The sequence below is a fragment of the Gadus macrocephalus genome, chromosome 14 (assembly GCF_031168955.1).
Source record: "Gadus macrocephalus chromosome 14, ASM3116895v1".
Taxonomy (NCBI): Eukaryota; Metazoa; Chordata; class Actinopteri; order Gadiformes; family Gadidae; genus Gadus; species Gadus macrocephalus.
The window spans coordinates 20,279,296-20,302,393 of record NC_082395.1 but is presented as its reverse complement, the minus strand read 5'-3'; the positions used below and the strand labels follow the sequence as shown (position 1 = coordinate 20,302,393).

The 23,098-nt window shown below is 46.2% G+C and overlaps 1 protein-coding gene across 1 annotated transcript; it reads left to right on the top strand.

The window, feature by feature from the left end:
* Positions 1-4,770: 4,770 nt before the first annotated feature.
* On the top strand, positions 4,771-22,730 carry loxl1 (lysyl oxidase-like 1). Its single transcript, XM_060070809.1, has 7 exons — positions 4,771-6,577; positions 11,553-11,661; positions 12,624-12,761; positions 17,492-17,648; positions 18,631-18,726; positions 19,077-19,192; positions 20,898-22,730. The coding sequence occupies exons 1-7, from the start codon at positions 5,257-5,259 to the stop codon at positions 20,902-20,904; spliced, it is 1,944 nt and encodes a 647-aa protein (XP_059926792.1). The 5' UTR covers positions 4,771-5,256; the 3' UTR covers positions 20,905-22,730.
* The last annotated feature ends 368 nt before the right edge of the window (positions 22,731-23,098 follow it).

Below are 23,098 nucleotides of genomic sequence, written 5' to 3'. Positions count from 1 at the left end.
ACAAATGTCATGGGCCCTCAAATACCCAAAGTATTACGTATTACTGTTACATGGTGTTGGGTTGCTCGGGTTTTCCCTGTGTGTGTGTGTGTGCGTGTGTTTACAAAATTGTCAGTTATTTATGAAACCAGAATGCAGTGCGATTCTTATCTAATTAGGCCATTGGCATCGAGGGACCAAGCTTTACCACCCAAAAGATAATTTTGAGCTTTTGTATAATTGGTCCCATAGTGAAACATTGCAGACTTTGCATCATTATCTGAAATAGTACTTAACAAAAGTACTTAGGGTACATAACTTATCTGGGCCACTTGTGATTCATGTGCTGAGGCTTTGAGAAATGACGTATCTTAGACGTTAATGTCTCTATGCCAAACGTTTTGATGATTATGTTAAGAGCCAACAAACATTATCTCTTCTAATGAACCAGTATTTATTGAAAGCCAAACGGTTTTGTCGCTCTGTCTTTTGATGTTCTATTCAAAACAACGTGCAACCATATCAGGGGCGGGCTGATCATAGACCCCTAAAACAAATGTATACAAATGTTAAACACAGCGTTTACAAAAACAGGTAAACACCATCCGAAGAGAACATTTCGTAGCAGCACTGTGCCCCGGAAAGTTCCATCTATCCTTGGAGACAATGAAGTGAATCTTGACGCAGGCATCTTGATAGGCGAAGTCGAATTCAATTAGAGTTCTAGAGGCCCCCAGTGACTCGAGAGGGCCCTGCTTACAAATGTTCCCGTGAATCGCCAAGTCATCGCTGGGTGTCTTGTAAAGTAACGTTTTATCAGACCGCTGCAGCTGGTAAGGACAACGCTGAACACTTTGTTCAAATTAGACATTTTGCGCTGTTTCAGAGCCACTTCGGACGGTTTCCGTTTCTTCGTGATCATACTAATTGTTCTTTGCATGTACGATTATTTATTTCAACTGGATTTATAATTTAGGGATAATTTAACTTTTCTTTGCTCACATCTAAATTAACGGACATTATAATAAGAATAATGATTTATTTATTGTTGCCGCCTTTCAGGACAATGAAGGTCGCCAAAATCAAAACATGGAAATCATTCTATGAAAATAAACCCTATTCCAGCCGAGCCCCCCTCCAATACAAGTAGGAATTTAGTAATAGTTCATGCTTCCTAAACTCAATTAAAGTTATTTAAATTCATTCCTTTGCTAATCCCCATAAATAAATGGCTAATGTTGATGACTCTGTGCCAATCATTTTAAGTTTGAAAGCATTGTGTGGGTCTCTTAGAACTCGGCAAAGGACCAATAACAGGTGCCCTGTGTCTCTGCCTGAATAATACCAACTTATAATGAATTAAAACCAGGTGCATTCAGTCAAACAGAAAGCAGCTGTGGTTTAGTTGGTTGAGTGGGAACATGATTTGAAGCGAGCAGCATGATTTAAAGGGGAATTGTTTGGAATTGTTAACTTTTTGATGGCACTGCTGCTCAATTGATTGTTTCATAAATCTATAGCGGATAGGTTAATGTTTGTCGCTATAATCATCTGCTGCCATCAGCTAATATTACATCAATCTAAATCATTGATACGACCCATACAGTATATGCAATGAAGTAAATCATATATAGGCCCTGCACTGAAACAAAGTCAAATAATGGACAATATTGTGATATTAGTGTGACCATATAGTAGTAAAGTCATCAAATGTAAAAAAAGACCAGATGATACTGAGTGATACAGTGCAGAGTACATATCGGTCTGATCAATAGCTGATCAGCTGAATAGTTGATCATGTGATCAACTATCGCACCGAGGGGGAAGGGGGAGAGATTCTTGTTTACTTCCATTTTCTGAGTCACCCAGAGTTCCTCACAACAGGGTGTCGTCTCCCCCTCTCCTCCCCTCCCTCCCCCCCCTCCCAACACTGACGCTCAGCTCAATGATCTCTTTCACCGCACTTCAGAGTACATGGTGTTTTCAACCAGTATGTGACACAAACACATGCACACACATACACGCAGAAGCACACGCAAGCACACACACTCACACATGTACGCACACCCACACACTCTCGCACACACACATGCACACACGCACACATATACACACAGAAGCACAAATGCACACACACATGCACACACACATACACACAAACACACACAAACACACACACTCATACATGCACAAACAAACACACACAGAGCCCTGGCACACTAGAAGCTAAGGAAACCTTAGCCCAGAGTGCTGAGAGTAATCTCACAGGAATGTTTCAAAGACAGGATCTCAGGGCTTTCCGATGCGATTTTCCCTCCTGGGTTCACTGTTGATCTCCAAAAAATTATGAATAACTAAATAAATATCTTGTCTACAGCGAACATCCGCCTGGGATCAGAATCTGCCATGAAAAAAATGAAAGCTAGGAAATCTGGATCTTGAATTAAATATAAGAAGCATTAATGACTCCGGGAGTAAAGGAGGAAGAACTAGTGAGGATCTACTGGAGAGACAAGAAGAGCGAGTCAGGATCTACTGGAGAGACAAGAAGAATGAGTCAGAATCTACTGGAGAGACAAGAAGAGCGAGTCAGGATCTACTGGAGGGACAAGAACGAGACAGGCTCTCCTGGAGAGACCAGGAGGAAGAACTACTCAGGATCTACTGGAGAGACAAGGAGAAAAAGTGAGGATCTACTGGAGAGACAAGAAGAATGAGTCAGGATACTATTGAGAGGGAATCCATCTCATCTTAAAAGAAAAAGAAAATCTTGTTTCATTCGCATTTTACTGGATTCTGATATGAATAAATCTGAATGCATATGGATTTAATAACAATGAGAAATATGCAATTATATTTAATGAAAAGTTTTCCAGGGTCTGGGATAATTTGGCTTTGGACGATTACAAAGAAGTATTTCACACTCCTTTTTCACATGTTCACTATCTATTCCAGATCAGATATATTGTTCTATTATAGACCAAAAGTGAGCTTATGTCAACAGCAGCAACCCCAATGTGTTTGAACCGGAACTAATGGAAGGGTAATTGCTACTGTCCAGCAACACTTTGCTGTGGGTGTACTGCATGGCAGATCATTTGAACAGGCCATGATAGTTGCTAGTACTGGCCTTCCATCACTGTTTACTCATGTCTCACGTTTTCATATAAAATTCATTCACTCATACAATGTTCTGGCCACAGAATCTGAAATAAAAATATATCTATTCAGAATGAAACTGTGATCAGCTTGTAGTCTTGGAATTTGGAGGAGTTGGGGTGTTTTCAAAGATGTAAAAGTATGTTGACTCAGTAGGAAGTTATATAATCAAGAGGGTAAAAACTAGGTCAAAAACTGGTCAATTATAGAAAAGAAAAGCATGTTTGTCTGCTGAAATATTTTGGAAGGGAGAAATGTTGAACGGAGCTGGCAACAATGTTTCTCTGTCACAAATTAGAAATGAAAAAGGGTTATATGCTTAGATACGCGTCCTCTCATAAAGTAATATACTTCTTATTAATTTACTCTTGGAATAGCACTTTGAATGGCAGTCGAGGGGAAAACGAAGGAATGATCATATAAGACCACTCTGATGAATGATGGACCAAATTCTCCCCCGGTCCCTTATCAAACACAAACAAGTCCTCACACATATATCCTCATCAACAACAGCATCATAAATCATGCGCTTAGCGAGGCCGTTTATCGTTCCTCAAAGAACAATGTGCTAAGAAAACAGTGTACGCAACAGTCTGTTATCCTGGCTCTTGTTTCAAAGAGAAGGAGACTGTATTTAACCATCAGTCCTCTGCCGAAAGAATGCTGTCCTTTGCTTGGTCTCTGGCCCGGTTCTGGCCATTGACCAAACCATGCGATGCCAAGGCAAATACCAGGGTAAAAAAAACACGAAACAGAACCTGCTGACTTAGATAACAGAGAAATCTGATATTGTTGAGATCCACATTGTCTCGGCAAACACTTTGAAGCCTAGGGTTGGAATGTGTTCACCGAGCGCTTCAGAGCGGCACACGAAGGTCTCATAACGCAGGTCTTTGACGGTACTCATAACTGTCGTGTTGCGTCACACAGTACTTTTTTTGTGTTCATGTTCAACTGGTCACTGGGGTATTAAGGGGTGGAGAAAGCAGGCACTGTGTGTGTGTGTGTGTGTGTGTGTGTGTGTGTGTGTGTGTGTGTGTGTGTGTGTGTGTGTGTGTGTGTGTGTGTGTGTGTGTGTGTGTGTGTGTGTGTGTGTGTGTGTGTGTGTGTGTGTGCGGGAGGTAGTTAAAATAATATCAATAATTAAGGAATGACCTCAGCTTGGCTTGGAGTGGGGCACTGAGTACATTTACAGCAACCCACTAAGTGTCACCGAGTTGCGTCACATTGTTATTTCCTTTTCTATATTTTGCTAGTTTGCAAGTTAAAGATAACTTGACGCGAAGGGGACTTTCTATGTGTTACAGTCTCTGTCTAGACTGTGAGAGTTTCACACTTTCATGGAGAAGATTTGTCAAGGAATTCTAGCTATGAGGCCAGTCCCATCAGTATGTACTGTGTTAAGCAAGCATGTCACTATAAGCAACACAAACGATTGCTTTTGAGGACATCTGTAGCATAAGGATGACAAGAACTCCATCAGTAGAGAGCGAGATGTGATTTAAAGTGAGTGCTTTGGCAGATGCTAATGTTGACTCTGGAAACCGCCACAGGCCAGGAAACAGAGCTAGCACTAGGGCCATGTGGGACTTCAGGAAAAAAAAAAAAGAGAAAAAAGTTTGAGTGCCTTTTTTTTCACAGCCCATTGTAAGCAGTTCAATAGAAACCTGCAGTCTTGTAGCAAACAGCCACTTCTTTCCAACAGGCAGGGAGCAATGCACAGTCTACTGACAGGGCAGCTGAGCAGACCAACGGAGAGACAGGGCATGTTCTCACTGCGCTAACAGACGCTTACGTCGCTAGTGGGGGCCCCTAAATCCAGCTCTCTCGCTCAGCCAGCTCTTTCTGGGTATGACTGCTGCTGGATGCACATGTAACCTCCTCTCTCCTAGCTGGCAGTGAAGGACCAAGCGGATGGACTTGACCACTGGCTCAATACACTGCTCGGCCGCCTCAGCGCTCAACCCGGAGCCCCTCTCATCTCAAGGAGACACGCATGTTCTGCTGAAAGATCCACAGGTGGTTCAACGTTGAGCTGCAGGAGAAGAGGACCGTGGACAGCCTTTCTTTGCTTCCCTTTCCCCTGCTGTACAAGGTACAGTGTCTTCGGGAGTCAGTATGCTTCAAATTGCTGCAGTCTTCCTCCTGCTGATCTGCACAAGGGCACAGGCTCAGGACGCCACGGAGACCCAGGGGCAGACCCAGACCCAGAACCAGAGCCCAGTCCAGGAGCAGCCGCAGTCAGCGGGCCAGGGCCAGGGCCAGGGCCAGGGCCAGGGCCAGGGCCAGGGCCAGGGCCAGGGCCAGGGCCAGGGCGGCTCGGCCACCCCCTGGAGGCAGGTCATCCGGTGGGAAAACAACGGACGGCGCTTCAGTCTCCTGAACAGCGGGGCTGAGTACGTCCCGGCCGGGTCGCAGGCACAGGACACAGGCCCCAGGGTCGTCCTGGCAGACTCTCGCCACGACGCTCGCCCCCGCACGGCCCGCAGGCCTCAGGGGGGGAACGTCCGCAGACAGGCCCCGTCCAGGGGCAGCTCGGAGACCATCCGGGGGCAGGCGCGGCATCCATTTGGCTTCGGGCAAGTGCCGGATAACTGGAGGCAGACCCCGGGCGGGACAGGCGGCACAGGCGGCACTCGCTTCCAGACCTCTACGAACACTCGCTTCAGACAGCCGTCGACGGGCTCCTCCTCGTCCTCTTCTTCATCCTTTTCTTCGTCCTCTTACAACGGGCCCCCGTTTCAACAATACCCCTTCGCCCAGCAGCCCCAGCAGCCCCAGCAGCCCCAGTACCCGGGTGTGCCCTACGACCCCAGTCTGATGGACGGACCGGTGAGGAGCTACGAGCCCCCCTTCCAGCCCATGGTCCCAGGCGGTGGGTACGGCGGCGGGGGCTACGGCGGCGGGGCGTACGGAGGTGGAGGAGGGGGGGGTGTAGGAGGGGGTGGAGGAGGGGGGTACACTGGGACATTTGGGGGTGGTGTTGGGGGAGTGGGTGGTCAGGGGAGCCCAATGGGGGGAGCGGGGAGCCCAGTGGGCCAAGGCCCCTTCACCGACTACGAAGACGGATACCGCTTCTACCAGCCTTACGGCTACGCTCCCAACCCCGCGGCCCGGGCGCCGCCGCCGCCGCCGCCGCAGCAGCAGCAGCCTCCTCAGCCGCCGTTCGCAGACGGCCTGGACCGCAGGTACACTCACAGCCTCTACAACGGGGAGACTGCCGCCGCGGTGCCCGAGGCACCTGTCCCGGTCGGGGTGGACCGGACGGGAGCGGCCGCACAGTCCCCGGTCAGGAGCCCTCAGTACGAACAGTTCCCGCCCTTCGGCAGGCCCCAGCCGCCGTTCGTTCAGCAGGTTTCCCCGGGAAGAGTCTCTCCGAACTCGGCGATCGAGAACCCGGGTCACACGGCGGGGAGTGTTTACCGGCAGGAGCAGAGAGGTACGCCCGCTCTTCCACTCTACTGTGTTTTGCACACTAAAGGTGCTGACCTGTTTACATCATGCATTATGCATGACCGTGATTTAGAATGCATGGGACATGCCGTGGGTGAGCAACAGTAGAGGGATGAGAAGGTCAAATAGGAATACAGGGAGTGCTTGTGAGCTGCCGTTGTAGGGCCACCATCCGGGTCTCTCATTCATTTAATATCGAAGGTGAAACTAACGAGAGAGAGAAATCCATCTGGCAATCCATTGTGTTTCGGAACCAAAAAGTAAGGTAGTTCATGATTCAAAAATCGGAGAAAGGTTTATTTGCAGTATAAAGGCAAGTTTACAGTATATTTTCTCTTGATGTATTACAAGTTTGTCAATTTGTAATCAGTTATAATCCGTCAATCCCCTTATGTTGCCTAACAACCAGTGCTTTGGACATTCCTCAACACAATTTACAAACTAAGAGCACAGTTCCCAGTGTTCATCTCGTCCGTGCTGCTGTTATTGAAACCAGGTGTGACTGGGGGTGTGCCAAGGCAGTGAGCGCACACATAGGGCCCTCTGTGCTCCCACATGGGCTGTCGCATACTGGACAGGAACACAGCCCCTGGGCCGATGTTCAAGGCCTCAGTGTGGAGCTCGCTAACAAGAGTGACCTCATATCTGGGAGTCGAGGGGTGGTGCAGCTCTCAGGACAGGAGAAGGGGAAAACAAGAATGGGGGATTCTGTCCTGCTACATATGGAGGGGGGTGTCTGGGGTGGAGGGTTGGGGAGAGTGGAAAGTCCCGGTCACACATAGGGTCCATTGCCTCACCCTAAAGAATTACGAGTAAAAAAAAAAAAAAACACAAAACGTATATATTTAGAAAGTGCTCTCAGGGGCAAACAGTGTATGAGATTGTAGGTGCCTTGAGTACTCTGGTCTTGGAAGTGTTTATTGGCACAAAAGAGTAAATTACTTTCTTCTGGCACCAACAGCAAACAATCGGTCTTGTTTTGATCACTTGTTGCTTTGTTGTTTTGAAGGACGCAGGGAAACCGGATCTTAATCAAACAAATTAGAGCTGGAAAAAGTTGAGTCATAATCACACACGATAGGAATGATTTAACCGTTAACCTCTAGAGAGCTCTCGGGTGTTTTCACAGTGTGGGCTGTCTCGTGTGAGGGGCCGGGGACTATTCTGAGACTACTAGAACAGCAGATTTAGCCGGTTGTAGTTTACTTATCAGCCTGGAATCAGAGCAGGCCTCTGGTAGCGTGCCGTCATTAGCCTCGCCGTAGCTGGGAACCATTTCCGTTTGGAGAAAAAACCCAAACATGTGCCCGGAGTCGTGCTCTCACACAGCATTAGTGTGTTAACGGTAAACCACTTGAGGCTTTGGGATGTTTGCACATGCTGCATGTACTTGTTGGTCTGCCTGAGCATTCCTACAAAGCAGTTGGTGAACGACAAGGCTTCACCAGACGTAAAGTTAGATTCACGTAGGTTGTGGTGGATTTAGTGCAACAGTAATCACTAAGTAAGGCGTCATCTTGAACTGGATTGAACATCAGATACCAAAAAAAGGGACAATTTGGCAATCTTGCGTATTTTCGTTGTACTACATGAGTTTAGTGACAGTTGATCATTTAAGAACAAAAAAGCAATATGTATTAAAGGGGAAACCTCACAAAAAGCCTGAATGGCACACTACGTGACGGACACGTGAAGGCCAGATCAGGCCTTCCACCGTCCAACTCTCCTGAATCGACCTGGCATCATGAACAGAACACGTTGGTCAATATCTCTGCTTGGCTTAGCTTCTTGTGGACCGTGTTCTCTGTTCTCTTCCCGCATCCAAATTTATTCTGTAAAGTGTAATCCTTGGGAAGCAAGGGAAATATGTAGATCAAGTTCCGAATGGCAACTGCTGCAGCAAGGACATTGCTCAATATGCAGGCAGATTTGCCAAGACCCAGTCATAGAGAAATACGCTAATTACAGCTTTGGATGAATGGGTTTTTGGGGGCTTCAGGTCAGCAGCTGTGCATTGCACTTACTGTCTTCCAGTCAGGCTAACAAAAAACAGAAATAGAGGAACTCTAATGGCCTTCCATTCACCACAGAACAACATGAAGACCTCCGGACTCGTTATCACGATGTAGGAGGGACTTTTTTTGACGTTTATCCGATTTTGATCTCACCAATTTAGACCAACCCATGGGTTTTTCCATCCTCTACTAAGTCTCGTACAAATTTGTGTTTCCTTAAAGCCTCGGGAACAAATCATAGTAACAGCAGAATGAAAAAACAATGCTAATTCAGCATGCCTGAATTAGGAAAGTTAGAGGAAAACATTCCAAGATTAGTTCATTTCCCCGCTCGTAGCCCACTCTGAGTGTAATGTGTGGCTTTGTCACAAGCTCTCCAGGCCTCAACAACCTTGGCTAAAGGTTAAAGCAAAAAGGAGAAAGGCTTAGACGGGTTGGAGAGAATAGAGAAGGAGGTTTGTGTTGTGAACCCTGGTTGGAAAGCACTGCGTCTCCCACTGCCTTTGCAGTGTTTACAAGGGTTGCCCCTGGAAGCTCTGCGTTTGGCTTGCAAGTGAACAGACAAATAGGATGTGTGCACAGTGGCAGGCAAAGCAAAGCCTTTCATCTGAACCTGCAGCCGTGTAGGGTGCCACTCGCCCGGGCGTTAAACACCACACCGAGGAAACCGTCGGATTTACCAACAGGCTCGTAACGAAATCCTCTTAGCTTTATGTACACGCACAAAAACAAAAAACAATTAACGTAGCATTAGCCCACTTCCTGCGGTAAATCCCTTCCTCACCACCGAACACCACTTGACTCTTTTTGAATGCGCTTTTTGTCTTATGTGTTCAGATGGTGAGGTCAGATGGTGTGACTCTGTTGGTTGAACACGTTCACATGATGGCACGTCTGGCCCCAGTGGGCCAAACAGGCAGGGTTGATAAGCTCTCCCAGAGCCCCATTGGCTGCCATGCCCTTCATTGGAAATGGGACAGACATTGACTCTGACAAGTCAGGCCTGCTTTTCTTTTATTCATACTCCTGCCTCCTCTGACAGACTTGGTCACCGGCCCGCTCAAAAAACAGCAGGGGTATGAGATCATTGTTGTTTTACCGCCTGAATATGTTATTTTAGGTCATTAACAAACCCCCCCAGTCTCTCTTTCTCTCTCTCTCTCTCTCTCTCTCTCTCTCTCTCTCTCTCTCTCTCTCTCTCTCTCTCTCTCTCTCTCTCTCTCTCTCTCTCTCTCCTTCTCCCATTTGCTATCGCTCTCTTTCTCTCTCTCTCACACGTTCCCTCACACTCTCTCGCTTCCACTCTCTCGCCACCTCTCTGTTGCTATCTCTGTGTCGCTGTCTCTCCCCCTCCCTCACTCCCTGTTCTCCCCCTCCATCCCTCCCTCTCCTCTCTCCCCCCTCCATCCCTCCTTCTCCCCTCTCCCCCCCTCCATCTCTCTCCCCTCCTCCATCTCTCTCTCCCCATGCACTCTCCTCTGTATCTATCCCATCCATCTTGAACAATGTCATTATTTCATATTTTCTTACCTCCCTCTGTCTTTGTTTCAAGGCCTGGCTCCTTTTCTGTCTTTATTCCCTTCCCTTCCCACACCACAATGTTACTCACAGAGACATCTCGCAGAGAATTCCTACGACTCCTCAGGAATCCTCAGTTCAGCTTAATTCCCACCGGATATCACCAGTCAACCAACATATCTTATGCCAATAGTAACCTGCAGTGATACACGTTAAAACACCTCTTTACATAACCATACGTCCATACATATACAGTACGTGTGAGCTACATTCAGTCGAGAGGCAAAGCCTGTGTTAAAAAAAGAAAATCCACAATATATTGAAATATAGGAGTGTTTAAGTGGTTCAGAGTTTAAGCCAGCAAACCTTGTGTGGAGCACGTAGGTTCCCTTCACATCCGGTTCAAAGTGGCCCCTGAGACGAGTCTCATTAAGAGACTGTGAGGCACGGGGCTGAGGGACAGGAACCAGGGGAACCAGGCTCCTGGAGCTGAAGTGAGGGCCCTCTGTGACTGCACTGCACCCTCACCCTCATGAATCATGGATGACAAATAGTGCTTTGCTGTTGTTTATTGTAAGACATCAGGGAGGGAGAGAGAGAGAGAGAGAGAGAGAGAGAGAGAGAGAGAGAGAGAGAGAGAGAGAGAGAGAGAGAGAGAGAGAGAGAGAGAGAGAGAGAGAGAGAGAGAGAGAGAGAGAGAGAGAGAGAGAGAATGTGAGGGAATTTGAGGGAGAGAAAGAGGGATAATGAATTTGAGGGAGAGAGTGGGAGAGAAAGAGGGATAATGAATTTGAGGGAGAGATTGATGGAGAGAGGGAGAGAATATGAGGGAGAGAGAGGGGGAGAGAATGTGAGGGAGAGAGGGGGAGAAAGACTATGAGGGAGAGAGAGAGGGTGTGAGGGGTGTTGAGTGTGAGGGAGAGAAAGAGTAAAAGAGGGAGAGATGGTGGGAGGGATAGAGTGCAAGAGAGTGTTTGAGGCAGAGAGGGGGATGAATAGTGTGCGAGAGAGAGGGAAAGAGAGTGTGAGGGAGAGCAAGAGAAGGAGAGAGAGTGTGAGGGAGAGAGAGTGAGGGAGAGAGCCTGGGGACTAGGTGGAGAATGTTTTAATATAAAATATTAATTCAAAGTACATTTTACGACATTTTATTTGTGAGTCAAACTTCATCTTTATTGCTTTGTGTTGCTCTTAGATATGGAGACACAATGGGGAATTAAAATGCTCACAGCTAATGAGCATCCAATACTGCACAGCACTATGCACTTGCACAAGTTAAAGCTGTATTGAGTGTGCTTTTGTTTCTATCCATTTCAACAATTAACGTTTTCAATGTTTTTTCGGATTTCGGTTATAATTCATTTTCTCTTAATTGACGGCACATCGGTGTTAAGAAAAACAATGCTAATTCATAATGTGTTCATACTTTAGGATTGCCTGATCTGGTTCCTGATCCCAACTACGTCCAGGCATCCACGTACATCCAGAGAGCTCATATGTACTCCCTACGCTGCGCTGCTGAGGAGAAATGTCTGGCCAGGTAAACCATGATCTGGTCATGTTCACTGGTCTGCTATGGTACTGTCTGTGTGTACCACAGTCATAGATAATCACAGTGTTTGTTTGGGTAGTGAACACCATAACCATGGGATACTTTTTTTTTGTATTTAATCAAATTACCACCTTTCCAAAAAAGTGTGTGCATATTGCAGAATTTGTTTTAGCAGGATGCTGGTAAAAAGAAAAAGTTTAGTAAGACATGCCACAAATTGAGTGAGATTTGGAACCAAGGAACCTGGTCACCTTGGGGGGGGGGGGGGGGGGGGGGGGGATGGTTAGACTTTCCCACCCTGGGGAGGCCCCAGCAATATGATCTCTGTGACTGACTCTGTGCACTGTAAACAATGCACTGAACTGATGGAAATGTGCTGCTGTGTCTGTTTGCCCTCTTCGCGTCACAAACACAGCCATCCCTCAAAGCCCTTTTCATATCCTGTCCGAGCTCGCAGCAATCACAGACAGATGGCCTGTTGTAATTTGCCATACACTCCAGAGTCAACAGCAACCAGGAGATGAATGGTGCTGATCTTCAGTTCTGCTGCAGACCTCCCAGCAGCTCGCCCCCCCTCCCCCCCCCTCCCCCCCCCTTGCTCCTTAAAGCTGCATTTTGCAACAGGCTGCTTTTCTGAATCCCTCTTTGTGTTCCTTCCAGCGAGGAGAACAAATGTGTGTATGGAGTGATATCTGTAATATGAATTATGAATTATTTATTTGATATATCTTCCTGCCTCCCAGGCTTTTTTCTGATGCCTTTCTGCCTTTTTTCTTTTGCCTTTTCCCTGTTCGCCTTAGGCTTGCGACAGAGAAACATGGGAACATATATATATATTCATATATTCCCATATACACACAAACACATTTCCTTTGTGGACCCATGGGTCTGTTAGATGCCGTTCTCCGTACCACTTTGGTGTCCTGATGTGTGTGCGCTGTGTCCCCCAGCACCGCCTACACGCCTGAGACCACGGACTACGACGTCAGGGTCCTCCTGCGCTTCCCCCAGCGGGTGAAGAACCAGGGCACGGCCGACTTCATGCCTAACAGACCTCGCCACACCTGGGAGTGGCACAGCTGCCATCAGTGAGTAGTGACCACGCCGCTGGAGCTCCGCCCCCTCAGGAACCAATAATAATAATAATAATAAATTAAATGTATATAGCGCTTAATATGGTACTCTAAGACGCTTTACATATTGCCCTATCAAAACTATGTAAGACAGATAGGAATAAAAGAAAAACAGAGGTTAAACATGAAGAATAAGGTGGGAGTTAGGTGAGGAAGGCTAGTGTGAAAAGGTATGTTTTGAGTGCAGATTTGAAAGAAGAGAGGGTTGGAGAGACTTTGATGTGGGAGGGGAGTGAATTCCAAAGGGTGGGGGCAGGGCAGCAACTGAGAAGGCCCGATCACCCCAAGTCCGGCGCTCAGTCCAAGCCACCATATGGCGAGCACACCACCACCATGTACCGAGGGTTCATCTTTACATCAAATATTTTGACGAACTCAAATAACTCAATAACTGTAATTTAGTATTATGACTCGTATTACTATTTTGATTCGCTATCAGTATTTCTACTGCGGTGGCCAAGGGATTTAAAACCGAGAGAAGCCGGGGCGTGCTGCTGTCTATTTTATGTCGTAACCTTCCAATGATTGTAGGTACACCAAAAAAAAGTATTTAGGATTTCCCCCTGGAACCTGCTGGCTAATGCCGCGTTTCCACTGCAGGGTGCGGAACGGATCGGATCGCAAAGGTGCGGTAGGGAGGGGGCGGTATAGCCCAGCTCAGTTCCGAGGTTGCGTTTCCACTGCCGACAGGACCCTTTGTGGTAGGCCGGATGTCGATCGCCGCGGCAGCTAGGTAAACATCGTAAACAACGTCTTCCTCCCCAAGAATGCAGACGCGACATGTTAATTGTAAAGAATAATACCTCGAGGCTACAACTTGTTTGTTTTTATCCCCGCGTCACCCGGAAGTGATGATTCTGTCGACCAATCAACGGAGGGGGTGTGTAGCTAGAATTTCCCGGGACGGCTAAGTCCGGGTCACGCCCACTTTTGGCGGTGGAAACGCGACCCGATCCGCACCTTTGCGATCCGATCCGTTCCGCACCTTGCAGTGGAAACGCGGCATAAGGGCCCCTCTAGGGTACGCGTGCCTCCAGTTGGGAACCGCTGGTTTCGAATCCTTTTCTCAAATGCACAACGCCTGTGCTGTCTGGCCCGCTCTTGTCGTTGATGTCCTGGTTTCAGTCATGTGATGGATGACTCTCAGGTACATCATGAGGTGAAGTCAGAAGCTGTGATTCTTCTGATCCTTCCATCCATTCTTCCAAAGTCTGGTCCATTCAGCTGCTGTTCAATCGCTTCCACAACGTACATAAAGAATCATCGATTCCCCTTGATTTAAATAACGTACATTATCTGCATTGAAAGCTGTCGATTCACAAACAACCACTCGACCTGCAGCGTCTCCAGTCGGAGACACGGGACGCTTCACTGGTGCCTGTTGTTCCAGCGAAAAATAAGAGATTTGCAGGGAGACATTTGGAGGCTTCTATTACATCTCAGGGATGCTTAGGAAAAAAATATATTAAAATAATGAGCCTGGAGAGGCTGTTTTCGCTGTGCCCTAAAACAGGCAGTGGCCATTAGAAATACCTTGGCAGAGCCATGCCTCATCTGGCTTATGGCTTGAGTGAACTCGTGTTGACACCTTGCGAAGGTATAATAGCTCTTAAAAATGCATGAAACTGCCCAATGGAAAAACCCGGCTTCTGGAAACGGTGGATTTCGGTCGTACTGACTTAATCCAAACTACACAAACAGGCTGTCCACTCCATGAGGCAGTGCGGCGGTGACATCATCCACTAACACACCGCACCATCGTGACTGGTCAGTTGGATGGTCTCGCACCACAAGTGTTTCTCTGTGGAATTCGGAGAGCTGGGAGAGGCAACCACATCACAAGTTTGTAATCGTTTTATTTTCTCGTTTTAAATGCTCTTTCCCTCGTTTTATTGACGAGGTGGGAGTCGGGTCCACGTTTGCTGTCACACACGTTCACCTTCCAGAACACCCCCCTCCCCCCCCCCCCCCGTCTCGGAGTCAGGTGAACATCCGCCAGCTCGGTGTCGGTTCCTCATCGTACTGGAATGCAGACGGCCATTAGGAGATCGCTGGATGACATCAATTCCGTTCTCACACATTGGGGGGGGGGGAGAGAGGCCATGGAGGAGGAGGTTGGGGGATGGGGGAACAGAACAGGCTGAGGCAATCACATCTTCCGTGTGCAGCGTAACCACTCTCACTCTGTCTGTCTCTGGCGATCTGTGGCGTGGCATCACCAAGGCTGGGGACGGTCGCGCGGTGGATGTGGGTTAGTGGAACGACCACGGCATTCCGGTTGCGGTCGGCCCTCTTGAGGGGGAAGGGGGGGGAGGAGGGACTCTGGCCCAGATTCTCACGATAAGCGACAGAACGGCCGCGTCGGCTTCAGTCGGAGAAGCTGCACAGTCGACAGAATTTGTTTCCACAATAAATCACACGCTGGCCCTATTCTGGCGTTGAGTGCTGGAACGAGGAGAGGGAATTGCCTCCCTCTTGGGTTTCCAACGCTCGGAATATGTTAATTTCTTCGAACGGAGGTTGTAGGGTGTCCTGCCCGCTTAACATTGAAGACCGCTTGGACATTTATCTGTAGTCAGATGTTGACATCATCATTGCTGTTGTTGTTGTTTGTACTGGTGCTTTAAGAGTCAACAGCCGTTCTTTCCATCCGTAATATTTGTGGAATGCGGACGTCATTGTTTGGCTAAATATTTGAAATGGGACCATGCACTCAAACATGTAATCTGATAACTCGGCACTGTTGCAACACAAATGGGAAAGTGATTCAGGTTTTAGGTATTGGATTGGAATGTTCTGCGTCTTCCAAAACATTTTTTTTATTTAAGTCAATGTTTTCCCCCCGATCTCTGCATTCTCCGTTACTGACATAGTCTGCAACGTAACCCAAGGAGGGACAAGAGGCCTTTGTCTCTCTCTCTCTCTCTCTCTCTCTCTCTCTCTCTCTCTCTCTCTCTCTCTCTCTCTGTCTCTGTCTCTGTCTCCCGGTCTCTCTGTCTCTCGCTCTGTATCTCCCTTTCTCTGTCTATATGCCTGTCTCTCTCTCTCTCTCTCTGTGTCTGTATGTCTTTTTCTATCTGTCTGTCTCCCTTCCTTCTCCTTATGTACACAAATATTGATACAGCGACAAAATACACATAACTTGTTCGATCGACTTGGTAAAAGTTCAGTCCACCTGAATTCTCGTGTGCCCATCAAACCTGTCCATAACCCTGCACAAAGGATGCAGAGAGAGAAACAAGTCCACCCATGAGAGCTACTCACAATGGGTTCCCTCGACCATGGAAGGAATGAGTTTGGGATGTGTCCCTTAGTCAGTGCCTGGAAAGTACCCTCTATTGAATTCCCTTCCAAGATGTCTCTCAATCTTTAACGACGTATCCAGTAAAACTCCTGAAACAGTTATGTGGAAACACGGACTATGATGCAGGCTTTATTGTACAGTGTGTACACACCCTGTAAACTGTGCAGTATGCTCGTGTCTAAAGAGCATGCATGTCTCGGAGCCGCGGAGAGTCCCGGAGAACTATAAAGATTTCATTTAAAGGAGCATTTAAGTACCCCCTCCTTGTTAGGATAATATATTTACACAATTATAATGAGCACAATTCCCTGCTGCGAACAGACATGTCTGTTTCGATGTTTACTGCTCTTCTAGCGCGGAGTGGGCACATAAAACCACTCCGAGGTCACTTTCACTCTTGGCATTAGTCCCTAGAGGCTGTTTGAAATATGAATGATTTTAAAGTTGACAGTCTCTCACTGAGACTCATTCAGGTCATCCGAAATGATCAGTGGCCCGTGTGCATCCAGGCTTCGCTAAGCTGCTAAAGCTGTGCAAATAGTTACAGACCAATAACATTACGTAAACACCAGAAAGCCCCCCCACAAACACAGGTGCACGCACTCACACCCATATGCATGCACACACACGCACACGCACGCACACAAGCACACACACACACACACCTGTGCAGATACACACACACATACACAAACCTGTGAACACACACACATACACACACACAAACCTGTACATACACACACACACATACACACACACACACACACACACATCCACGCACAAACCTGTGCATACACACACACACATACACACACACACACCAACACACGGGTGTGTGTAAAAACAACCATGTGTCCATGCATCATCCCGCACATCGACCCCTCTGATCTTGCAGATTGTAACAAAGTAATTAACATCATTCATACATCATTAGAGTGTTAATGTCCTGATTCATCAGTGCTTTATTGTGGCCATTCGTTAGTGTCCATTGTCCTTTTAATCAATAATGATCTGCTTCGTCGAGCTGCAATATCAATTACAACGCAGGGCCACAGGTGACGCAGGTGGGTTCACAAACTGACACCTTTTGACTTTTCTTTAACCCAATGGGCACAATCCTACAGTGGCCCTTATTCTGAATGCACACTGCACTGCATGGCACAACAACATCACAAGCGTGGTAAAAAGTTCAACATCCTTTGTGTGAATTATACACTTGGTAGTAGTAGTAACAGCAGTAGTCATAGGCCTCGTATTGTTATTGAGGTGTTTCATCCTTTTTAATTCTGTGTTTTAACACTCATGGGGTACCATCACTTTTGTGAACAACCAGTCTTTGACGTTCCCTATTTTCCTCCCTGCATCATTCCTCCTCCACCAGGCACTACCACAGCATGGACGAGTTCAGCCACTACGACCTGCTGGAAGTGTCCACCGGCCGCAAGGTGGCCGAAGGACACAAGGCCAGCTTCTGTTTGGAAGACACCACGTGTGACTTTGGCCACCTCAAACGCTACGCCTGCACGTCCCACACTCAGGTAATGAATCACGCGCGACCGCTCCAGCGGGCAGCAGATGAGCGGATGTGCGCGCAGAGTTCCAGGAGTTTATTCAGCTGGCTTTTGACTTCCCCTCAACCTCTCTCTTTCCAGTTCCGGCTGAAACAAGCTGAATAAACTTCTGGAAATTGCTTTGTTAAAAAACAAACTTTGGACGAAACATGTATACTCACCCCTCTGCTGTGGAGAGGTCAAACAGAGGAAATATAATATAGCTTCTCAGTTGAGCCAAAGTCTGTTTGGACTTAGTATCCTTTGTTTGTCCTTCTTGACCATGAATACCTAATATTGTTTGTACTAATTAATAAAAATGTTATTGCAATAAGGGGGAATGTGCAGTATGTGCCCGGATGTTGCATGGGATATGTTGTTTCTTTGGCATGGGCTAACATTTTTGGGAATCCAAAAAAATGTCCACTGTTCTGATGAGATCATTGCTAAAGGCTAGTTGATGTTGCACTGTTCACAGATACTTGCAGGAACACTATGTTTAATGGTCTAAAAAGGGTTGAAATTACTATTGAGTATGACTATTGATGCGGCCGTATCCCCATAAAGTTATGATCCATTTTTGCTGGATTGTCAGCCTTAGTTGTGGAGGGATTTTTTATTTTTAAATTGAGGGAATCTCTTTTGACCTTCCTAATTATCACACCTAGTCCGGTGTGATGATTATTGTTGATATTCTAAAGAATAATAGTTGGTCATGCAGGAATGCTATATTTACCCTACAAAATGGCTGTGAATGAAGATGGGGAAAGCAGTTATTTTGGTTTAATGATCATAATCCATATTTTTTTCAATTCATCACATCGGAACTCCGCCTTTGATCAAGCTATAGTACACTGTTTTAATAACGATAATGCCTTGCTCGTGTTATGGCTGGAAGCCCTTGTATAACGCTGAGTGGCAGGCTCCTACCAGAGATTGGGACTTGATGTTGTCCTCTCCTGTCCTGCAGGGGCTCAGTCCAGGCTGCTATGATACATACAATGCTGACATAGACTGCCAGTGGATCGATATCACAGACATACAGCCAGGAAACTACATACTCAAGGTAAGATCTTGTTGAAAATACAGGTTGGTGGACAACACAAGGTCAGAATTAGGGGAAACTTGTGGGGTTTAATAGGATATGAGCCAGAATTTAAATTGAACAGGAACTTATTAATCATTATCGATTGCATTTTTTCATTATATCTGCCAGGAAAAAGATATTTTTTGCCTGCAGAGGGCCCTAATAATTTAATTTGATTAGATTCAACAGATCAAATATCCATACCATGTATTGTATTCTTAGTCTTTAACTAACCCTAGTTTTTCCATGCGCAGGATTAAAAGTAAAAGGAGAGACTGATTGATGCTGAGATAGTGTTTGATTGATTGCTTTTGATTTATGCTTCCCAGCTCCAGGTTAATCCCAAGTATCTGATACTGGAGTCAGACTTCACCAACAACGTAATCCGCTGTAACATTCATTACACGGGGCGCTTCGTAACGACAACAAACTGCAAGATAGCACAGTGAGTCACATGAAATACATAACCAGCACAACACAAACATAATTAGCGTATCCTAATGCCTTAAAAAGGCCCACAATAACATTGGATAATGGGTTGCCTGTGTTTACATTGTGCTCTAACTATGAACACATACTTTATTCTTGAGATTAGAAAACAAAACTATTTCCAAACGCTGCAGCCAATGTGAAGGCTCCAAAATGTAATGACGTCAAAACCAGATCACCAAACACTGAGGGCATGGTAATTAGGTTACCATGACCTGCTATTGTCATGCAAATCCATAAAAATGCTCGCTATGTGCCAGTCGTTTCCCTTCCCAAAATGGTGACCTAAAATGAGAAAATGGCACTGACCACTGAGTCAAAGACAAACTCATAACCTCTGAGTGTGTATACAGTGACTGTGGTATATCACTGGCCTTTTATCTAGACAGCAAATCTCAATCTTCTCACTCATGTTTCGCCCCTTGAATCTGATGTCCAACAATAACTGATGAACACAGCAGCCAGCATAGAACCTAACTCAGTGAACCAACAGAGAACCTTGCTGACCCAACATAGCACCTCAGTGACCCAACAAAGAACCTCAATGACCCAACACAGAACCTCAATGACCCAACACAGAACCTCAGTGACCAAACACAGAACCTCAGCAAGTGACCCAACACAGAACCTCAGTGACCCAACACAGATCCAGGGCCTTTGATCACAAGGGTCATCCCAGTTTGATGTACTCCTTAGCCGTGATTAATGGAACACCATTGTGTGCTGTGTAGGGCCAGTGCAGAGTCCATTAGAGGGCTCTGTGTTCATAGGTCGAGTGAATGTATATAGCTAAACTGTAATGAATGAATAGCTAAACTCTGCCCACCCAGGAGAGGGGGTGTGGGGGGGTTATTGATGGTTTAATTGGAACCGAACGCCTGAAAAACCGATTGTACTATCGGAGATTGAAGAGGTCCGGTGCCAGGTCTTTCTGCCTAGTGGTCGATTAATAGAGCGTCTCTTAGTGTTTTATATTACTTATTGAACTGAATGGGGTTCCTTGGTAAAATATTTGATGGTTTAATGAATGATGTGCCCATTCTTGAGTGAGGATTAATGGGCTCGGAAACTTTTATATATCACCCCACTGAGTGTCCGGTACCGCCGTGAGCACTCCATGATAGCTCTATTAAGACGTTTATCATCATATCTTCCTGAAGGGAGATCAGGGCAAATGTACATAAGTAAGGCGCCATTAGGTTTAAGTGCTTTCACATTTCACCCAAATGGTATAAAACATTTGCCATGTTTGCTCGAGCACATCTAGTATCAATGGAACAGATGAATTGGCCAATGTAACATTCCACTAGATGTTGAGAACACGTCTTACTTGTTCTCTACATACAAGTTGTGGTGTGTGTTCATGATTTTGTATTGGAAGAACCTTAAAATATAACCTTAATATTTGCCTTTCCGGGTTTATATTTATATTTGCTTTTTTCTTGCTGTCTTTATCTCACAATATTCAAAAATGAGGTTCAATGACTAAAGTCTAAAGGCCTGACTACAGCCTAAAAGCCAGACTAAAGTTGAAGAGTCTGACTACAGTCTAACAGCCTGACTACAGCCTGACTGCAGTCTAACAGACAGACTACAGCCTAACAGCCAGACCACAGCCTGACTACAGTCTAACCAGAGTACTGTTGTGTGATTGCCATCAGGTCCTGATCAGGTCCAGGAAGACGGCCAAGCCTGGATGAGAGTCTTGGATGGATTCTGTTCCATTGAAATGTGAACAGAATCCTGTTGCACCTGTTTGATACTGGTTTGGAACTGGTTTGTACTTTTGTTAAAAAAAAAGATAATATTTTATTGACCCATGACAAATATAATTTTTCAACATAGAATTAAATCGAAGGAAAATACACAGAGAGGTGCCAACTTGCACACACACACACACACACACACACACACACACACACACACACACACACACACACACACACACACACACACACACACACACACACACACACACGCATGCACCTGCATGCACAGACACAAACACTTGGCATGAAACACAGCGGTTGTCATCCTCTACCAACGCCACAGCGTCTCATCATGCTAGCCTGTCCCCAGCCAATCACAGAGGGTTACCGTGTCCCTGTTGGACACATCTGCATCCAAAAAAAACCAAACCCACAAACAACCATATGTGCACGCTCCGCTGGTTCTGGTCCGTTTGATTACCAACGCACCATGTACTGCTGCTGGTGTTTCAATGGGTTGTCCCGGGCGATTCTGGGTTCAGCTGCAGTACAACAAATGAAATTAGGGGCAAGTCCCTTCCAAGTGCTTTCAACCGTGGTGTGTGTGTGTGTGTGTGTGTGTGTGTGTGTGTGTGTGCGTGTGTGTCTGGTTGGGGATTGGGCTGGGGTCGGGGATGGGGGGAGTAATGATCAGTGACACAGAAGAGCCTTAATGTGTTGGTTTGTTTCTGTTCACTTGTGTCTGTCGGGCTGGGCCAGCATTGCCGATACCGCAGATTCTCTGGGTACAATCGGTTTAATGTTGTGTGTGTGTGTGTGTGTGTGTGTGTGTGTGTGTGTGTGTGTGTTCGTGTGTTCGTGTGTTCGTGCGAGGCCCTGTTTGTGTCTTAGACTCCCCCCTTAGTCAGACACCAGGTTGCCTGGACCTCAATACTAAGATGCTTTTCTCTCTCTAAATCCCCTCAAAGCATTTTCTTCCCCCTGACCCATTCCACCCATTTCTTCCCAATACAACAAACACACTACCAAACAAACAGCAGTCTGGCTGGTGGATTTTGCTGCCTCAATAAGGTGCTTCTCAGATAACAGGATTCACGCTGTGCGAACACTGAGGTGCACACCCTTCGGTGGTGGTCCCTTCCTCGGCCACCAACCCTGGTCCAGAGCCAGAGCCAGAAAGACCAGCTATAGCTTAGTAATAAATCTGTCATCACGTACTGTATATCGAACCAATGTTGTCACTGATTCACTGAGTCTCCTTTGTATGAATGGAGTCGTTTATCGGACTGATTCATCGAGACGGTCACTCGACAGTGTGGGGTGTTATGCCAAGAAGAGGCGACTGCTACTGCCTGTTAGTCCCCACCTACCTCTCTCACTGAGTGTTCCGTTTCAGTGTGTAGGAGGAGCCAATGGTAATCTAGCGATGGCTCTGAAAACGCTTCCTCCAATTCTTTTCCCCCCGACTATATTGAGGACGACATGTTTTGGGGGAATGACCCGATAAACAGGTTTTTGAAATTGTGTTCATGAATTATTATAAAGAAAAGAACGGCGTGTTTTGTTTAGTGAGCATTTCTCGAGTATAGTGGAGCCAATGTATTATTGTATCATTATTGTGTAAATAAGGAAAGCATTTATCTTTGTTCTCATGTGGATTTCTTACTTGGTGCGACCGTTTTTTTAATGTTTGTCTTACTTTTGAAATTCAACGGCAAATAGTTGTAAGCATACATTAGCCAATCTACGGAGTACAACAAATAAAGAACATCTTTCCATGTTGTACTCTAATTGTACTCACTTATTTGGTTCAATATGTGACCGTGTTATTCAGAGATTAGATTGTATGTGTACCGAGTCTCTTCTTGACCGCGGGACTGATTGTTGAAATACAAAATGTACCTTGGAGGTGTGACATTTGAATCACTCTACAATTGAACACCTGTCTGAAAAAAGCCATACCCACCAAGAAAAACATTTGCACACCCCTGTGCCCTCTGAGTTGAATTTGGGCCACGTTGAGACTAAAGCCATTCTTTTTTCCCATCCTGTTTGTAAGTAGACATCTATATGCATCTATTGACTCTGACACAGAATATAGATCAGATGAAAGAAACACTGGGGAGTTTCATCAAAAATATAATGCAAAAAGA